The sequence below is a fragment of the Erythrolamprus reginae genome, chromosome 1 (assembly GCF_031021105.1).
Source record: "Erythrolamprus reginae isolate rEryReg1 chromosome 1, rEryReg1.hap1, whole genome shotgun sequence".
Taxonomy (NCBI): Eukaryota; Metazoa; Chordata; class Lepidosauria; order Squamata; family Dipsadidae; genus Erythrolamprus; species Erythrolamprus reginae.
In genome coordinates, this window is record NC_091950.1 from 63,432,228 (window position 1) to 63,453,560 (window position 21,333).

The following is a 21,333-nucleotide window of genomic DNA, read 5'->3' on the forward strand; positions in this document are numbered from 1 at the left end:
TCGTTATCGAATAAAACTTTTAAATCCCAACAGATTCCCACGTGCGGGAATCCTTTATATCCCGCAATGAATTTCGAAAAAAATCCTCTCGCCTTTCCTTCCGCCTTGGTCATTCCTAGCTCCTCAGAGCTCAGAAACGTTTTTAATTGGTCGCCCCGCCTTTCCGGCTTTTGATTGGTCGGAAGGTTGACATGGACGCGTCGCCCCGCCATTGGCATCGGGCTGTTCCGGACCAATTCAGAGTGGCCATGTCAGAAAAACACGCGGACCAATTGAAAACGCGCCGTCCCCAGCGTCGAGCCGGCTATTGGAAGCACCGGAGGGGGAGTCCTGATTGGCCGTCTTGCGGCTGAGGGGCGGAGAGCGAGGAGGCAGTTCTCCGGGTTTTCTCGGAGTGCCGCGGTGGAGTTGCTTTCGTCTTTAGCGGGAATGGGTGTTTTCTCGCGGGTCGGACCGCGATGGTTCCTGGTACGGGCGGCCGTGGGGTTGCCGCTCTTCCTGTTGCTAGCGTCCATCAGCTTGGCTGCTTCGGGTCAGTACGAGCGCTTCCGGTGGGCCTTGCTTTGTGGACGGGGTATCGAGTGTGGGAAGGGAGACCCTGACTGAGAGGACGGCGGCGGCCGGGTGTGTGTGGGGTGGGGGTGAAGCCGGTAGGGGTAAGAGAGGTGACCCTTCGAGAACCGGTTGAAGCGCGTTTGAATAAACAGTTGCTTTCAGTGGTCCTTTCTCGCCAACCTCCCAGGAAAGGTGTATAATCATGGCAGATGAGCCCCTCTATTTGCTGCTGTGTTTATCATTTGCAACCTTCAATTCAATTACTATTTTTTTTAAAAAAAAAATGTTTATTTCATTCATCTCTCTCCTTTGTAGAAGTAACTCCAGGCGGCGAATATCCAATTCATCCCGGGTGTAGAAATCTTCGTATGAGCCCCTTCATGTTTAAGTGCAATTAAATATATGTAAAGCTACAACTTGGGGTTACCCCAGAACAGGAAAGAGGGATTTCCCCCCCACACACACACACACCTGTTGTAAGGCCTCCTAGCAACTTTTTCTAGAGCACAGTGTGCAAATGATCTGCTAAAAGTGCTTTATTAAATGTTGCTAAAGGTTTTGATCTCCCCCATGACATGTTTATTGTACATACTGCACAAGTCTGTATAAATCTAAAACCGAGGGTGTATATAATTGGCACTTATTTGCCATGTTTATATCCCATTTTTCCTATACAAACTCAAGGGGTGGTTGTGATTTCCTTTTGCATATGCAAGCTTGTAAATACAATCTATGTCTGCAGCTGATGCTATTAATTCACATTAAAACACACTGTGCCAGACATGTTCTCACATTTTGCTGGTAAGGGACACATTTGTCTTTTTGCATCAGGAATGGCATTTCTTGATATCAGTTATACTGTATTAACATTTTTTTCAAACATTTCTACCAAATATTTACTGATTAATTACATTACATTATTACAAACTAAACTTAGGAAGAGAAATAAAGAAAAAGAATAAAAAGTGAGAAAATATATAACGGAATTATTTCCAATCTTATCACAATAATAAGCAAATTTGATCTCTCTTTGCCTTTCCATAAGGTTACAAAGTCAAAATTTTACCATGAAAGCCTGTTTATTTACTTTAATTTTTTTCCAAAATCTTAAAGTAGTTTGCCATATCATCTCCCCATAGCCTTTTCTTGCTATTTCGCTACTCTAGAAATCTATATTTATTGTCTGAATGGTCAGAACGCTCTGGAAAGCACAAGATGCCAGATGGTGATGCTTATTATTTGTGTGAGATATGTGAGCTCATTTTGCAGTGTAGGATAGGACGATGTTGAAGAATATAAATGAATGTAATAAATTTAGCAATGAAGTAATTAATATCAAGATAGAGATAGGGAGGTTCATGGTATTAATGGGTGGGTAGTAGTTTTCACTGTCATGAATCTGTGAGAAAGCTGGTTGTCATATATAAAAAGAAAAGCAGTGGAGACTGATAACTGAGATAGTTTTATTATTATTCCCAGGAATGCCTGGAGTGAGGAATGGTACAAGATCACTTCTTGTGCCCTGACCATTAGTAACCCCTCTACCAAATCACCTGATTTTGCCCTGCCTCACTTTGGTTGAAATTGAACAGAATTAGGTGTGATACTGGAAGACGTACCACAGCCATGTATCAGTGGGAATGAAAAGATTCCCCCTGTTGCAATTGTGGTGCTGATAGCTAAACTATTCAACATATTGAACAAGATTGCCCATGACATGTGTTTTCTGGTTCCCTAGAAGATCTGCATGAAGCAGTGCCAGAGGCAATCGCTTGGATAATTGACATCCGGTTAGAAGGCCACTGCCATACTCTCATAGAAGTTTTACTTATAATTGCTTGTACTGTATATATTTGTTTACTTCTATTCTGTCATGTTATCATTGAACTCTAAATAATAACTGAGATGGTAAAGTCTGTGAAGGGGTTTGACTATGAGAGTAAAGCAGATAATTCTACCGTTAAAAATTAAGTGCCTCATTAGTGAATCAAATATAATTTAATTTTTCAATCAAAATGTTGACTAATTTCTGTCATTCACACCTAAAAACCAAGTTATTTAGTCAGTTCAAATTCATGTGCATTATCCTCAAACCTATAATAGTATTTCTCTATACCGGTATTACTTAATCAACACTGGATGTATAATAACACAATAGTTTTGCCTAGCAAAATTGTGACTTCTCTTTTTTAATATTGATTTATTTCTAGGCATATTTTCTATACATTCATTAGGAATGTCATGCTGCAGTTGTATGAATATTTGTCTCGAACAGTGATTCCCAACCTTTTTTTGGCCATGCCCGACCTAAGCATCTCTAAAATCCTGAGGCCTCCCCCCAATGACATATAATTCTTATTATTCAAAAAGTGAATTACTCATGCAGAGAAAGCCTCAAAGGCTATTAACTAGGTTTAAACAAGGTTCCAATTGCCCCCATTAAAAATAAAATCACCCCCCTGTGTGGCGTGGGCCTCACATTGGGAACCAGGGGTCTAGAAATAAGGTCCATTGAATATAATGATTGCTTAACTATTACAGAATACAAAAAATTATCAGAAAAAAATAAAATCTTTCTTGATGACCCTAGCTTTGTCATATCCTTATTGTTTCTTCCACATGTTTAAAAAATAGCTCTGCAAGTATTACAAAAGTATCTCACAAAAAAACATAGGCAGACCAATGCCAAGGATGAGTGCATCATTGTTAATGGTCACTTGAAGTTACAACAGCACTGGGAAAAGTGACTTATGGCCATTTTTCACACTTACAGCCGCTGCACCATCCCCTTAGTCATGTGATTTATATTCGGATGCTTGACAACTGATTCAAATTTATGACGGTTGCAATGTCCCGGAGTCGTGTTCTTCTTTGTGACCTTTCTGACAAGCAAAGTCAGTGGGAAAACCAGATTTACTTAAAGTCAGTGGGAAAACCAGATTTACTTAACCGTGTTACTAATTTAAGAACTGCTGTGATTTACTTAACAAATGTGGCAACAGAGGTCATATAATGTGTCAAAACCCACTTAAGAAATTTCTCGCTTAACATAAGTTTGGTCTTAATTGTGGTCATAAATTGAGGATTATCTGTATTTTGGCTGTCATGAAAAATGTACTTTGAGTGCTTATTACATCCAAAGATATGGTTTGTTTTGTTTTTGTTTAAATCTAATTAGAAGTGTGTATTTTTCCCAGAACTATTTTTTCAGAGTACCTGGTTCTGTGAAGCAAAGGAAACAATACTAGATTACTAATTTTTAATTGGAACTATATTTCTATACTTATCACCCTGTTACTATTATTTTCAAATAACTAAGACTCTAAGTAATTTTATTTTTCCATTTATTACAACTACTGTGAAAGGCTTTGTGTAATGGTGGATTATCAAACTAAGTTCAATTTTTAATCAACTTTTCATCTAAAAGTTATATTTCAGTTCAGTTACTTTTATCATCATTCTTGCAATTATTCAACACACTAAATAAAAACATTTCTAGCTCATGAATATACAGAACTAAAAAATTCCTATTCCAGACTAGATTCCTAAACATGAACTTGACTTTAATGCTGTGAATATAATATTATATTTTGTGGTATATGAACCACTGAAGCATCCTTCTGTTAACTTATTTCCCTACAGATTTGTAGATTTTTAACTTCACAATTGGCCATATTGCAGAATTTTTTTTAAAAAAATATCATTCCTCTTCCCCCTCCTAATTAGATTTACACCTTTTTCCTTTCTTTCTTTCTTTCTGGAAGCTCAAAATGGAATATATCTACCCTAATGGCCTTTTTGAGGAGGTTGAGAGATTGTACTCAGCTCAAAGTCAGTCAGTGTATTGCATTGCTGGGAGTAGACTTGAATCTATCCTAGTCCAACACATTTATTACTATGATATGCCACATTAACCTGGAATGGCTTCCCTAAAGTTTGCTGGAAATTATGTTCTTAATAGCATTGATCAATTGACTTTTTATTTCTTTTTTTGCTGATTATATAAGGTTTTTTTCTGCAGCAACTGAACAATTTTTTTTCCGATTTCTAGGTTGTTCCTGGATTAATAGCCTACCAGATACTTTCTAAAAATGTACTATAACATTTTTGTGCTTTAATTTAGCTGATGGGTTTGTAGAAATTACTATACATGTCTCATTATCAGTAGTTTTATATATTTACCATTGAAAAATAGGCGGGGAAGGGCCTCTGGCTCTCTGGAACCAGCTGGCTCCAGAGATCCGTACCCTCCCCACCCTACTGGCCTTCCCCAAAAGTGTAAAAACCTGGCTTTTCCTACAGGCCTGGGGCCATTGACCGAATGAGATACCATCTAGATCCTGCAATGAGGGTTATTGAGAGATATGTATGGCTTTTACTCGGGTTTTGTAATTATTTTTTAAATTGTTCTTTTAGATATTGTTTTTATTTGTTGTAAGCCACTCAGAGTCTTTGAGCAATTGGGCGGCATATAAATTAGATAGATAGATAGATAGATAGATAGATAGATAGATAGATAGATAGATAGATAGATAGAGATGAGACCCAGTATAATACATATGGAAAGGTTTTTCGCTTATCTTTGGTTTTACAGTTGCTTTTTTGTTACATGTTGCACGTCACAAACTTTTGTATATGAGAAAGAACATGTATAAATAAAGGGATCTGTAAAATATATTTTTAATTGGTCGCAACAGATATTGATAGATCACTTGTGGCACAAGACTTGTTATAGTAACCAGTCACATTGGTCAGGAATACTTGCTCAGCTGATTTTCGAGGAGGTTTGCCAGATTGGAGTCTTCAGTCACTATAAACATCCAACAGTACAATTGAGAAGCCAAGATTATAAAAATTTGAGAAGCTAAAATTATAAAGAGTAGAATACTGTAACTAGGAGAACCAAATGGCATAAGTAAAAGGGCCACAAGGAAACCACTTGGAGCCATGTGACTAAATTGATCCATCTGTAAATATCAGTACATTGCACATAAAATAACTCTTGAAGAATTTCTAACGAAAGAAGGGAATGGCTATAGGCTTTGGATATAATTTCCCAAGATTCAAGGTCTTGTAAATTGCATTGTTATTTACTGTAGTTTTATGTTCGAATGGGACCACTGAATAACAAGAGTCACGTGTATTCATCTTTTGCAAACTCTGTGTTTTTATATTAGAAAAACAATTTAGTTAATTGATCTGGAATTGTTAATAATCCTTATTATTTTCTCATGGGAATCAATAATTAGCATGTACTTGTGTTTTTAACATACACTCAGATTAAGCTTTTAAGAAATGAAATCTGAGTGTTTACCCCAACAGGTTTTCTGGTTTTTAAAATTTAGTTATTTTTTTGTTGAGTCGTTGAAATATAATGAATCTAAGCTAAAATTTCTTGGCTGGCATTTTTTTTCCTACAAAATCTTTACCAGCTGAAAAGGAAAAGACAGCTAAACAAACAGAACCTGTTTTCCTTATGATACTTTGCTTTGGAAAGAACATCTTATCTGCTGACAGTCAACAATGTGTTTGCCTGCAACTTAATATAGAGCTTGTTCCTTCAGAGAGATCTTAACATGATGCAATGAGAATGAAATACAGCCAACTTGCTTCACTTTAAAGTTACAAATTATTTCAATACCTTTATTGGTGTGATAATTTAATGGGTTTAAATTAAAATAATAGCCTACTGTACAAACAATACTGAGGTGAACAGAAATCTTGAGATTTATTGTGAAGTTGATCAGTAAAAATATGTCAATGTTATCTATGCTTTTTAATTTGAATTGTTTTCAAGTGAAGTCACTGTCTTTTTGATACTGGTTACAGTAGTTTTTTCATGCTAAAGATGCTGCTTTTTTCTAAATAAATCAAGTTAAAGTCTATATTACTAGTTTGGAAACATTTATGAAACATTAGTTGTTAAAGAATTATTTCTAATCTGCTTTATTTATTACATAACTGCCCAACATTTATTGCAGTTTCTTTTCTTTTATTTGAAAATTTTGCTGTTTGACTCTTTCTGTGTATCAGTATTTTATTTTCTTATATTAGCTCTGTTTCCTCTAAATAATTTTTTCCTCCTGCCTAAGGATTCTAGCTCATCTAATTTTTTTGAAATAAACATACTGTAAATAGGAATAAATATCAGTTACATTGTTATTGCAATATGTAATTGATGATTATTCAAAATAAGAAATAAACTCGCATCTTACAGCAAGAGAAAGAAAAATAAAATATATTTTACAGGTTTTCAGCATATTGACCAATTTGGAATAACTGATTGAATTAGATTGAACAATTTATCTTTAAACTGTATTTTATTTACATACCTTTAGTTAATTCCAGACTGTCTTTTGCAAATAAATACAGTATCTACCACTCTTTTTTTTTCCATTGAAGACAACTTATGCCGGTGATGGTGAACCTATGGCACTTGTGCCACAGGTGGCACACGGAGCCATTTCGGAGGGCATGCGAGACCTTGCCCTATGTCAGTCCCGGAGTGTAAAACCACTGAACAGGCAAACCGGAAGTTTGGAAAACGCACTTCTGGTTTGCCCTTCATGCTGTTTTTTGCACTCTTGAGGGTTCAGGGAAGTTCTGGTTTGCTTGTTTAGCCATTTTTTCACGTTCCAAGCTTCAGTGAGGCCTGTGTGCATGTGTGGGGCAGTCTGCAGGCGTGAGCGGGGAGAAAAGGGGTGTGGGCATGTGCATGCATATTAGCACACACACACCCCTTTTGGTTCACCAGCCCTGACCTATGCTCTATAACCCTTCCTGGTTTGGATTATTGATTTGCAAATAAGCTATGAATTATAATTCCCATATACAGTATATTCATTTATTGGGAAGGTATGCATTTCTAGCACATCGTTGTATTGCTTTGAGTGCATATTGCATTTATGCATGAAGTAATTTCATAAGTATAAGTTAATATTTACATATTATTTATCATCGGAAGCTTTGAGACAGAATTAATGCCACTTATTAAGAACATGATTTATTCCCAAATTTTGCTGTTAAAATCATCCTCTTTAATTTTGTAGACGAAGAAGCTGCTCAAGAGGAGTCTTTTGAATCAAAGGTGACTAGTCTTTTGTCTGGGATTCCTTTGTCATAGTACAATATAAAATTGCCATGAACAATTATTTATCTATTATTATTATTATTATTATTACTATTACTATTACTATTATTATTATTATCATAGATAATATTATTATCATAGATGAATAAAAGCTTAAATGAGAGAAAATGTATTTTTATTTCAGTGATTCTATTATTTTGAAATATCTTAGATTATTTAATTATTTCCACACAGATCATTTCAGAATTGAAATGGGAAATATTTTCAGATAATTTCCAGTGAAATTGTAACTTCATTGGTTGCACTATGTATCAACTGCATTGGTGGAAGTCATAGCTCAGCAACAGCTAATAGGATATAATGGAAGAAAAGTTGTTGGGAGTAGAGAATAGACATATTTTTAAAACAAAAAGCATATTCTGGGAGGAAATGTGATAAATTGGAATCTGTAACAAAGTAGTTTACATTTCCTAAAGCAGAGATCTTCAAATTTGGCAACTTTAAAACTTGTGAACATCAATTCCCAGAATTCTCCAGCCAGCATGACTGAAGAATTCTGGGAATAGAAATCCACAAGTATTAAAGTTGCCAAGTTTGAGGACCCCTATCCAAAAGGTTACTTTTTGTCTTTTGACTTCTTGCATGCAATTGTCATAAAATAAAAACTCCAACTTTGCTATATTTCATATGAAAAACTATGTTTCTTTTCCCCCCCTACTATTTATTTTGTAGTCAACCTTGCCTTCTGAAGAACAAGTGAAGGATCATTCAGCAGGAGCCCAAGTGGTAGCAGGTCAGATCTTTATTGATTCTGAAGATCCAGAGGCTCGAGCTGAAGATGGTTTTGGAGAAGAGGACAAGGAAAGGACTTTGGAGGGCTTAAGCTCTTTAGAATTGTCTGCCTTATTAAATAAAGACTTGGAAGAAGTAGAAGCAGAAAAAACAGGTGATTGTGTGGGTTATTGAAGTTTTCCATCTGCCCATCTTAAGCAGTTTTTAGATGAGATTTGTAAGAGCTTGAGGTAAACATTCTTACTTTTTAGAGAAATTGGTAAAACTAGTAGTAGTCAAAGTCAGAAGCTTCATATTCTCCTCTTCCTGTATACATTTTTCTCTTTTTTCAAAAAATTGTCATAATAGTAATATTATATATACTGCTTAAACAATACTGTTTAAGCATTATTTATTTTTCTTGTATATTTGTAGACACATTATAATGGGTCTATAAATATACAAGAACAATCCATAATAGTTAGCATTTCTTTAAAACAGCATTATTCAAGCAGTGTGTCCTAAAATTTCCCTCCAGCATTTTTTGTAATTTAATGCTCCCCCTTAGGACATTAGAGGCAGTTTGGTGCAATGGTAAGGTGCTGGCCTAGAAACTAGGGAAGTATGATCTCTAGTCCTACTTTAGGCATCAAAGCCAGCTGAGTAACTTTGAGTTAGTCACTCCCTCAGCTCAATCAACTTCATAGATTGGTTGTAAAAAAGATAGGAGGAGGAAGCAGGGTTATGTATGTTCACCACCTTGAATTATAAAATTATAAAGGTGGGATAAAGTTTTAAGAAATGATAGAAATATAAAAACTATTCAGGTGTATCCATGAATCAGTAGAATGGATTTTGCTGGTAAAATAGTTTTCGGCCTTATATGTCAGCTCCACCAGTGTATTCATATGAGTTTTAACAGCATTACATAGTTAATTAGACTTTTCACCTAAATGCTTTTGATAATAGGTTGCTGGTAAGTCTCTTCAATGTCAATTTTAAAAAAATCATAACTTGCATTCTGTAATTTATAACTAGTTTCACTGACTTCAGTCACTAAATGCGGACATTGCAAATCCTTGTTTGCATCTTATTTCCAATACAGTGGTACCTCGAGATACGAGTTTAATTCGTTCCGGACCTGGGCTCTTAAGTCGAGCAGCTCTTATCTCGAACGACTTTTCCCCATAGGAATTAATGTAAATAATTTTAATTGGTTCCAGCCCTCAAAAAACTCACAAAGTTAGTCTAAATTATGCAGAAAGACATGTTTTTAATGAAGAAATGTACATGTACATATAAATGAATAATGAAGTTTCTTTCACTTAACTTGTAAACTTTCTTAAACTTTTAAATTTACATATGTTCAACTTCTCTGCCACCCAATCCTGTAGGACAGAGGTCCCCAACCCTTTTTGCACCAGGGACCGGCTTTAAGTGATCAAGAGAGGAATGGGTGAATGAATGGACGGAGGGTGGGAAGGAAGGAAGGAAAGAGGGAAGGGACAGGAACAGAGGAAGGAAGCAAGGAAACTTATGAAAGGGGAGAGTAAGAGAGGAATGAGTGAAGGGAGGGAGGGAGGGAAGAAGGTGGGAAGGAGAAAGAAAAGAAGAAATAGAGGAAGGGAAGGTAAAAGAGAGAAAGAAAAAGAGCAAGAAAGAAAGAAAGCAAGAAAGAAAGAAAGGGGGAAGGGACAGGAACAGAGGAAGGAAGCAAGGAAACTTATGAAAGGGGAGAGTAAGAGAGGAATGAGTGAAAGGAGGGAGGGAGGGAAGAAGGTGGGAAGGAGAAAGAAAAGAAGAAATAGAGGAAGGGAAGGTAAAAGAGAGAAAGAAAAAGAGCAAGAAAGAAAGCTGCAAGCACCCCCCCGAGCCCCCCAGGCCGGCTGCAACCTTTTAAAACACGGGCGCCGCTTCGCAGCTGTCTCCTGAAGCCGAACGCGGAAGTTAGCGTTTGGCTTCAGGAGACAGCTCCTTGGCGCTTGTATCTCGAATTTGGGCTTGTAAGTAGAACAAAAATATCTCTCCCCTCCCAGCTCTTATCTCGAGTTGCTCTTAAGTAGAGCAGCTCTTATGTCGGGGTTCCACTGTACTCAGATTCCAATTTTGAAATAGATTTTAGAGATGATGGTAGAGATACTTTGTATTCATCACAATCCTATAGTAACAGATTCTTCGATGAAAGCAAGATTACCAAAGAGAATATTGAGATATTTAAACATAGGTCCATGTATTTGAGAACTTAGACTTAAAAATAGCATATGCCTATCTGTTTATTAATACATTGCAAACAAGACTACTCACAAAATGGAAACTGCTTTGTTTCTACCTCTAAACAAACTGCTGAGCTCTGAAAGTTCTGCAAGATTGCTTTGAGTCAGTTATGCTTCAGCCACAGGATGAGAGCTTTTACAATATTTGTATACAACTTCGTGTGGGAATAAACCTTATTCTAAATTTGCATGACTGCATACTTACCTTTCCTAATAAGTTATTTGAAAAGACAACTATATTGTTCACTTACACAGGAATTACTGGTAGACAAAGTGGAGGGGTTGCAGGTGGCATTAATCTAGAAAAATAAGATGAGAAACAAATCTGAATAGGAATTGTAATACATATTTTGAAAGAGAAGTGATATTGTCTTTCTTTCATGGTACTTTGTCAGTTTCAGTGCAATATAGCCTAATTTTTTGTTGTTGTTGATTGGAACTCTTTTATATCTGAGTTCACATATAATTCTAAATCATAAAATGAATTATCAGTCACTGTGGCTTATTTGGGGCTTACTGCAGTGCAGTCTTCGGAGAGGGGCAGCATACAAATCTAAATAATAAATAAATAAAATAATAAATATGGTAGAGAAATAGTTACAGATAAGCTGTTGTTGTATTTAGTTACCATATACAGTAGAACCCCGACTTACGAGACTAATTGGTTCCGGAAGGAGGCTCGTAAGTCGGAACGCTCGTATGACGAAACATTGTTTCCCATAGGAAACAATGTAAAGTCAATTAATCCGTGCAACAACAACAAAAAACGCTGCCGCCGAACGCGGAAGTTAGCGTTCGGCTTCAGGAGACAGCTGCGAAGCGGCACGGGTGTTTTAAAACGTCGCAGCCGGCCTGGGGGGTTCGGGGGCTTCCCCCCGAGCCCCCCAGGCCGGCTGCCACGTTTTAAAACACGCGCGCCGCTTCGCAGCTGTCTCCTGAAGCCGAATGCTAACTTCCGCGTTCGGCTTCAGGAGACAGCTGCGAAGCGGCGCGGGTGTTTTAAAACGTGGCAGCCGGCCTGGGGGGCTCGGGGGGAAGCCCCCGAACCCCCCAGGCCGGCTGCGACGTTTTAAAACACCCGCGCCGCTTCGCAGCTGTCTCCTGAAGCCGAACACGGAAGTTAGCGTTCGGTTTCAGGAGACAGCTGCGAAGCGGCGCACGTGTTTTAAAAGGTTGCAGCCGGCCTGGGGGGCTTGCCAGCACCCCCCCGAGCCCCCCAGGCCGGCTGCAACCTTTTAAAACACGCGGGATACGAGCGCCAAGGAGCTGTCTCCTGAAGCCGAATGCGGAAGTTAGCGTTCGGCTTCAGGAGACAGCTCCTTGGCGCTCGTATCCCGAATGTGAGCTCGGGAGGCGAACAAAAATGTCGCTCCCCTCCCAGCTCTTATCTCGAGTAGCTCGTAAGTAGAGCTGCTCGTATGTCGAGGTTCCACTGTACGTTTTACTAGAATATCAGCAGACAACCTTCATGATATGATAAGCATTTGCAATTTGAAATGTCCCAGTAGATTTTAAGAACAAATATTTTGACAAATTAAGGCTAGGAACATCTGAAATCCTTAATCATTATGAAACTTTTAACACATCTAATTATAACACTGAAAGAGAGCATAAGGTGATTCTTGCTATTTTTCAGTGCTGTATCATAAATGTAGCACATTCTCTCTGATTTCAATTCCCTTCAAATGCCACGTCAAGTTGCATTTCCTAGTTTTATGTAAATTTAAGAATTGCATTTCATCTTGTAAAGAGATCATATTCTTCCTAAATCCTAACCTATTTTTAATTAAGTTTAAGGATTATAAAAGTAAATTGTTACAGAAATATGGCAACATTAAAATGAACATGGGAACTGTTATCAACAGATTTAATTAGCTACTACCTTAAATAATTGAATTAGTTAATTTCATTGTGTTGATTTTATTTTCTATTAATTGTTTAGATGTTGTTACTGTCGTGTTGGCTTTTCAGCTGTACAATATGGGGATAACTTTTCATACATTGGATTCTGCTTATAGAGAATTTTCTGAGTGGCAGAATTTTTGACACTTCATATGTGATTCTGTTATCTGTTATCTGTTTTAATTTCTTCTGAATCTGCATATCCTTTGTGACAAAAATGTTTAAGAGACCTACATACTGTACCTGTACCCATGAAAATCCACTAGAAAAGCTGTAAGAAATATAATTATGTTAATAATAATAATAATAATAATAATAATAATAATAATAATAATTATTATTATTATTATTATTATTATTATTATTATTTATTAGATTTGTATGCCGCCCCTCTCCGAAGACTTACCAAGAGTTGGTGACTTGGTAGGCATTGTAACTTCAGGGTGTTTCACATGGGTTGTTTGTATTAGTTTTGACAGCTATTGGAGGAACTGCAGATGGCGAATTATGTCGGTTCCCCTTTCTCTTTATGGAGAAGGAATACTTGGAATGTACTACAGATGGGAGAGAAGATGGGAGACTGTGGTGTGCCACAACCTATGACTACAAGTCTGATCAAAAGTGGGGCTTTTGTGAAAGTAAGTATGGCTTTCCTAAGAAATTCAGTTTTCGGGCTTCATGAATTTAAATTAATGGGTGTCATCCATGTTTATAGAGATTCTGCATACTATCAGCATGGGAGCTGTTGCCAATACAAGTACTGCTTACAAGCAGATATCGCAAAGGTATTTGCTAGGACTCAAATACATAACTTTTATATTTTTGCAGGAGTTAAATTAAGCAGCTGATAACTCTCTTTCTTTAGCCTAATGTTGCACATATGAATATTAACTCACTACTCAGTTTTTACTTTTTATATTTTAATACATTACTCACCAGTCTGGTTTTTATGATACTTTAAATGATACTTTCATTTAATACAGTTAAATTAATGCTTCAGATAAAAAATAGCAATATATGGGTAATTCGAATATGTGAAAATTTTTCCACATATTTATAAAGTTTGGGAAGCTATAGAAGAATAATTCTGAATAAACAATAAATATAAATAAGCATTTCTTTTTTTACTCTGTTCGTGATGTCAACTGCTAGTTCAGCTTTGCTTAAAATAATAGATCATATTACCCAGAACAATATACAGCATTTTCTATGCTGAAATGCAAAACTCACTGATCAATGGAAGGATTTCTATCAATAGTTAATCAATAGTTCATTTCCATTTATTTTAATTTTTAAAATGTACCAGGTCACATAATGTTTACTTTTGATATCTGTCAGGTGTAAAATTTCACAAAATATTCTGCTTTCTATGCAAAATGTGTTTTGAGTATAAAATAGAATGGCTTGAACATTGGAAAATGTTCTAATACCGCAAAATGCACTGCATGTCCTTAATAAATGATATCCATGGGGTTTGTTTACATGCACAATGAAGAATGTGCATCAAGAACACCATCAAACTATGAGCCAGATATACTCTGGGTTATTTTAATATATGATTGGAGATTTTTCTTTTCTTTGCAGAGCCTTTAGTTATTTGATTGCCACAGTATAAGAAAAATGGCAAAACACAATAGTTTAACCAAAAGAACCCTGAAATACAGTAGATAGTTTCAGGATAAAATGAGCAGCATTGTAGTGAGTATTAATTAGCCTTTTTAAAAATAATCTTATTTTTATTAGCTGAAGAGGAGTCTCATCAGAGAAGACAAATGCAGGAAGCAGAAGATGTTTACCAAACAGGGATGAAAATTCTTAATGAGAGCAGGAAAAAGGCCCAGAAGAAAGAGTAAGTTGTCTTCTTTGCATAGCTCATATCTCCTTTTTGGATAGAAGGATATTAATAGCTTTTAATAATAATAGTTCCCCCAGTAGCGTATTCATCAAATTTATTTGGATTAAGAATTCTGGGGATCAAACTAGCAAACTCAGAGCCCTTATATCTGTATGTTGAATATATGCACTGATTGAGGAACCTCAAAAGTGCTCCAAGGTTCTTTTACAACAGGGTCCCAAACTCCCAGTCTATGAATCAGTGCAGCCTATTGGGAATTGGTCCATGCAAGCAGTGGGCAAGTGTGCAAAGCTCCATTTGTGCAAATGGCGGAGGCGCATGCAAAACCACCACCACCACCCCGACACCCTGGCCATTGTACACTGATACAGCTTATTAGATCAATGTTACCTATTAGGTTAAAATTTAAAGTAGAAGTAGACAAGTGCCTATTTCTGTGAATCATTAAGCCCCCAAGCACACATCACTAGCATCATGTGGCTTCCCTGCCCCCAAATTATTAGATTTGGTTGGCTCAGTGCATATTTTTTGTCATAACCACCCCTTACTAACAAACTGGGGGGAAAAACCTTCAGCATTTCAATCCCACCCTGGCAATAAAAATGTTTAACTTAATGGTTTTTGCTTTAATTTTCATTATATGAGGCCTTGTGTTTCAGTTATGACATTGCATTCATGTTTTACACTACATATCACATAAGAGAAATGTGCTAACTTTTAGGGAAGAGATTTGAGATCTGTCCAAAGTTGGATGTATCCCCCAGAAACTTCAAAACGTTTTTAGCAAGATATACTGTATTGTAATGTAATAATAGAGGAACATTATTATGAGAGAATAATCTTATTAATTAATCAAATGTTAATCAAATGGAATTACATTTGGGTTTTAAGAATACTCATTCAAAGGTCTTATGCAGTCATCACCTGGAGAATTTGCACACCATCTACACGTGCATTTTTGGGACAGAATTTTATGCTTAAAGAGAACAACAGCATGCTTTTTTTTTTCTTATTTAAGGGCTTATCAGTATTTTTTGAGAGCTGCCGACATGAATCATACTAAGGCAATGGAAAGAGTGTCTTATACGTTATTGTTTGGTGACTACTTGAAGCAAAATATTCAGTCAGCTAAAGAACTGTTTGAGAAACTGACTGAAGAAGGATCTCCTAAAGGTCAAACAGTATGTATAACTTTTTCCCCCGCAGAGCATAGATCTGTCATTGTTATTGTAAAAAAGTTAGAGGGTGGGGAAGGTTGTATATAATTGAAAACTATGCTCTTTTTAAACCATATTCATCTATATACAATTATATTAATTAACTTACAGTTACTAAAGAAACAATAAGGGAACAAACTAATTTCATATGGTATACTTCCAACATAGTGAATTTGATAGCTAGCTCCTTTTAAACATTTTCTATTTTTAGTAAACACTTTGAAAATTGCATTGTTGATCTGTTAACATAAGGTATTCTGAAATTTATCCAAGAATTGTAGACAAAAAACTAACATAAGCCTTGCAATATACTTTATTAAAAAAGGATTGTAGATCTAAAATTATTCAAAACACATTCTAATACAATGTTTAGACATTTCAGATACTGCTAATGTTTCTTGATAAAACTTAATTCAAGTGGCCCAGAGTCATTAAGAGTCAGATTTCAAACAGGTTAAAAACAAATTTTCATACAGGTTGAAAATAAATTATCATCATCATCTCATATAACATAGTGTCATGTATCTTCAGGAAAAATCCTCATACTATACCCAGGTGTGTCTAAATACTCATGTCTGTGTTTTAAATTCATGTTAGCTATTTTATTACTGTTGCTATTTTGTGTCAAATTTTATGCAACTATGTCAAAACAAAACCCATCATGCCGCCTTCTGGGGGGGGGGGGTTTCCTTTAAAAAATATCCCACAAGAATTATCTGTGGCATTTGTTATGGGCTTCTCCATCATCATTGCAGCTTATGCACTATGACTATAAAAGGTCAGATGGAGTGGTTTCCTCTGAATTGTGTGGTGGTACTAATTCACCTTTTGTAAGAGATGTCTGAATATAATGCTATTGTGTATTACATTTGGATTCTTAAAACATACCTAAAATGCCAGTTTTCAATGTTTCTTTCAGGCCCTTGGATTTCTATATGCTTCCGGTCTTGGTGTTGATTCCAGCCAGGCAAAGGTAATGCAAACCCACCATCGTTTGCCTGTTTCTGTTAGTATACCATTGAAAACAATACAATTAATTAGCTGCACTTTGTTTTTGTAGGCATTAGTTTATTATACTTTTGGTGCTCTTGGAGGAAATTTAATAGCGCATATGATTTTGGTAAGTAGAGTTTTCTCAACCATACAAGTATTGACATAAATCAGGTTTTATGGTTATGCTTTGTACTTACTGAGAATTTATCTCAATGAATCTACCTCAAAGAGATAAATTTATTAATTTGCTTTTGAAAAGGAATATTGTAATTGTACTTCTATATATAAGGTTTGGAATTGCTCATTGTTTACTTATTGTTTACTTATTGCATTTTATCCTGAAGTTCTTTGAAACAAGAAGTTGCCAATGTTTTAACAAAAACATGTTATGTCTGTTTTGGATATTTTCAAATGTAAGTCAGCAGTACTTGTTTTATGACAGCAGTTGCTTCTATCCAGGGCTACCGATACTGGGCTGGAATAGGTGTCCTTCAGAGCTGCGAATCTGCACTTACACACTATCGCCTAGTAGCTAACCATGGTATGTACATGTATTTAAATGAATCAGTAGATGGAGAGAGAAATGTATACATTTCCACTAGCTAACATATATACAGGGCAATTTTGTGTCATTAAACTGGAGTAGTTCAATCCCTTTAAATAGAAATGTGATTGGCTATATAAATTATATGATGGCTAGTAACCAGCTAATGCTAAAACAAAGCTTGGAATCTGATGTTTGTTTCAATCGACACAACAGATTTTATTATAAAATCTACAAAGGGGAACATTTCAAAATCGCTTTGCTCTGGAAAATTTAGATATCCTGTAGCATATTTGGGGAAGATATGGGGGGGGGAAATCTTACGGAAACAGAATTGTTCTGTTATTTAGTTTTTCATAAGAAATAAAAGAATTGCAAGCATATAATGCATGGTTTTCTTCGGTACAATATTATCTTAATTATTTTTTGCAATATTGGGTATTATTCTTTCTTGAACTAATTGGTTCTGTTTAACCCTCTTGTTAGGAAACCTAGCTGGCATCATAAATATTTGTATAAAGAAATAGCAACCAAGACCTCTTCAAACATATTCAATAACTTGTCCCAGGCTAGTGTTGTGTATCTCCTCATAAATTTAAATTATAAAACCCAGTAATGTTTTTCTCTGAAACCCCCCCCCCCCCATGAATTTAATTTTAAAATTCTTAGAATATTTTTCTTTGTGAAAATTATCCATAATTTGTAGGTAATCTTAAAGGGCTTCTTTAGAAAGAAGTATCTTAATGATATAGTGTTTATTTTTGGTTACTTTTCGTCTTATTGCAACCTCTGTATATTTTGCAGAATCATATGACACAATCAAAGACATTATAAGTTTGCTTATAAATATGTGTGTGTCAGTTATTTAAAGGGCATTTAGAATAGGTGAAGATTCATTTTAATAATTCAGTGTACAAAAAGTATGATATGCTCTAGATCTTTAATTATATAAGGATAAAATTAAATGTTTCTGTTCTGTTCGTTCTCCCTAGTGGCTAGTGATATCTCTCTGACTGGAGGCACGGTAGTTCAGAGAATTCGTCTGCCGGATGAAATAGAAAATCCAGGAATGGCAAGTGGAATGTTGGAGGAAGATTTAATACAATACTATCAGTTCTTAGCTGAAAAAGGAGATGTTCAAGCCCAGGTAATTTAATTTTCAAACTAAGAGGGGAAAGAGAAAATTTAGTTGGGGAGCTCCATTTAGTCTTGAGTGAACAGGAATAGATAATTTGACCAGTTTTTGGAGTTGAATAGCTTCACTAGAGAAGGCATCTTCACCTAATTAGATAAAAGTTTATTCTTTAAATTGCTTTGTGTATGCTTGCTTGCGTAACTGTCTGAGAAGAGAGACTTAATAGTTGCAGTTGATTTCTGATTAGCTAGTGGGTAGAGGTACATTCTTGCAGTTTAGTCTCTGGAAACACAGAAAAGGCTCTTGAATGTTTACACCTGGATCAGACAAAGAGAAGGAGAAGCAAAAATGGGGATGCAGCTGAATACAGGAGCACACTGACTGCCCATCTACAGAAATGAAACAAGTAAATTTACAGATAGTTCTTGACTTATGATTGCAATTGAGCCAAAAACTTTTATTGCTAAGTGAGACAGTTGTTAAATGGATTTTGCCCCATTTCCCAATCTTTCTTGCCACAGTTGTTAAGTGAATTGCTGCCATTTGTTAAGTTAGTAACAGTTATTAAGTGAATCTGGCTTCCCCACTGATTTTGGCAGAAAGTTGCAAAAAATGTAATCACATGACCTCAGGACATTGAAATCATCATAAATACATGCCAGTTGCCAAACGTTTGAGTTTTGGTCACGTGACCAAAGATTTAAGATTTAATTAGATTTGTATGCCGCCCTTCTCCGAGGACTGGGGCGGCTAGAAATGCTGCAACAGTGATAAATGGGGAAAAAATGGTCATAAGTCATTTTTTTCAGTGGCTTTGTATCTTTGAATAGTCACTAAATGAACTGTTGTAAGATGAGGACTATCTGTATTTGTTAGTTGATATGTTAAATTTATTTGCTGCCTATCACCATGGGACTACTGTAGGCAGCTTACAACATAAAAACCGAAATGAAAAGAAAGGAAAATGTAACAGTAACAACACAATGATACAATAAAATAAACAATGAAATACAGTAATATGGGATTAAAAGATGGGCAGAGAGAAGCAGGGTATGCAGGAGGAAAGGAGGGGTTTGCTATCAAACTAATATCTACCTCCAGTGTGATAGTCCCCTATTGGCCAAATGGCAGAACCAGATCTTCAGGATGTTGTGGAAGGAAAGGAAGGTAGGAGCAGACCTTACCCATGGAAGAGGTGGATAGGATGTTCCGGAGAGCAACTGCTACAGCAAAGAAGGCTCTTCTGGATCCAACAGCCAGACTTTGACTGATAGTATTTGTGATAGGCCATCTCTGTCAGCACAAGTGGAGCAATCCTCACCTAGCAGGATGAGAACCTGGAATTTAATAACATGTCACTTCTTAAAATTAACAATAAACTTACTTACTGAGAGAATAATGCAAGTAAACACATCAAACTAAAGGTCTTGAAAATAATAGATTATGAGTCAGTTAAACAGGGTAGTAGTGATGGTGCTAAATATTAAAGAATTACAACATTCCCCCAAAAAAGTTGTGTTATTTAGATGGTCTGTTTGTCCTGTTTGTTGGAAATGGTGAGAGTTTATCAGAAGACAAGTTAGGGAACACTCAATTTTACTCTTTAGGAATAACTTTTTAAAAAACACTATTTCCTCCAAGGGTTTTAAAAAGGCAGGTTGGTTGGTTGTAGAGCATACTATATTTTCAAAACATGATGGAGTCAACTTTTCTTTCTACAAAATGCTAGGAGTACTTCTATGAGTCATTTCAATTTAGTGTGTGCTAAAACTAGTTTGCACATTCTCTGTCCTGAAACCTAATACATTTAGCTATGGTTGCATGGCATTATTTTACACAAATTAGCAAAGGCATGATTTCCAAGTCAATACTGTACTTAGAAATCTACTATAATGAGCAATACCTTACAAAATATTATTAGACAACTCTCATGATAACATCCATGATTTGGTATTGCCCATCAGGTTGTGATTACTTTTTGAATACTGCCTTGAGTATTGCTTTGTTCTCACTGTCCATCTCTTGTTTTGGATTGTTATAAAGAATTGTTACAAATCAATATTACTCAGCAGAAAACTAGATGTAAGGAAAACATTTTTCCTGGTTAATTTGTAATATGCAGGTAGGAAGTAATTTTATATAGATGCATGGCTGTGCTGTCTTTTGGATCTGAGGGAAAATGTTCTTCATTACACTGAAAGATCGTGTAGTATTTTTGGGCAACTTAAGGCAGTTGTATCTTTTCTCCCAATTGTGTGGCTGCCTGCCATAGTTATAGTACAGTTCAGGAAAAAAGATGTGTTTGGTAACAAGTGCCTCCCTCATGAGCAGTCTGATATGTTCTAAAACATCCTTTTTTCTTAGAAACTGCACAGCCTAATTTACAGTCTGAGGAGGTAGAGCCTGGGATGATATGTATTTATTACATTTATTTGCCATTTGACAGTATTAAAGCCCTGTCTCCATTAGTTTCTACAAAACACAGCATGGAATGCGTGTAGGTATCTCATCCATTCTGACGCAAAATTACCTTTTTTTAAAAAAATTGCAGCAGGGCAGTTTTTCTTTAAAATATTTTCTTGACTTCTTAATTTGGATTGTCCCTTTACTATGTGCGTTCTAATATCTTTTTCTTCAGAATATACTTTCTTGACAGGAATTTGAATAACATTTCAATTACTATTGCAGGTAGGGCTTGGACAATTGCACCTGCATGGAGGAAGAGGAGTAGAGCAAAATCATCAGGTATCTGTAGGGCAATACATAACTTGTAAAATGAAACGAAAAACTATTTATTGTAAGAGCTGTCTTCTAAGCATAATATTAGAGATATTTGAGGTATTTCAGGGTTTAGGGTGGCTAATGCACAAGGAGCCAAATTCCAGTTAGACACGTTGCAACTTGTTCTGCATTGACATATGTTGAAAAGTTTATGTAGAAAGGTAGAAGATACTGTTCACTTGCTGGAATAAATGTTAATAATGCTGCTAAGAATTCA

At 36.0% G+C, this 21,333-nt stretch overlaps 1 protein-coding gene across 2 annotated transcripts in view; it reads left to right on the forward strand.

Annotated features, from left to right (window-relative positions):
* Nucleotides 1-334: 334 nt before the first annotated feature.
* SEL1L (SEL1L adaptor subunit of SYVN1 ubiquitin ligase) overlaps nucleotides 335-21,333 on the forward strand; it is a 35,567-nt gene continuing 14,568 nt past the window's right edge. For both annotated transcript variants that reach the window (XM_070753919.1, XM_070753924.1), the window contains exons 1-11: nucleotides 335-532; nucleotides 7,605-7,642; nucleotides 8,378-8,591; nucleotides 13,062-13,229; nucleotides 14,335-14,440; nucleotides 15,465-15,627; nucleotides 16,583-16,636; nucleotides 16,724-16,783; nucleotides 17,116-17,197; nucleotides 18,193-18,347; nucleotides 21,024-21,080. In XM_070753919.1, coding sequence (XP_070610020.1) covers nucleotides 430-532; nucleotides 7,605-7,642; nucleotides 8,378-8,591; nucleotides 13,062-13,229; nucleotides 14,335-14,440; nucleotides 15,465-15,627; nucleotides 16,583-16,636; nucleotides 16,724-16,783; nucleotides 17,116-17,197; nucleotides 18,193-18,347; nucleotides 21,024-21,080 — 1,200 coding nt within the window. In that variant the 5' untranslated portion in view covers nucleotides 335-429. The remainder of the gene's footprint in view (nucleotides 533-7,604; nucleotides 7,643-8,377; nucleotides 8,592-13,061; nucleotides 13,230-14,334; nucleotides 14,441-15,464; nucleotides 15,628-16,582; nucleotides 16,637-16,723; nucleotides 16,784-17,115; nucleotides 17,198-18,192; nucleotides 18,348-21,023; nucleotides 21,081-21,333) is intronic.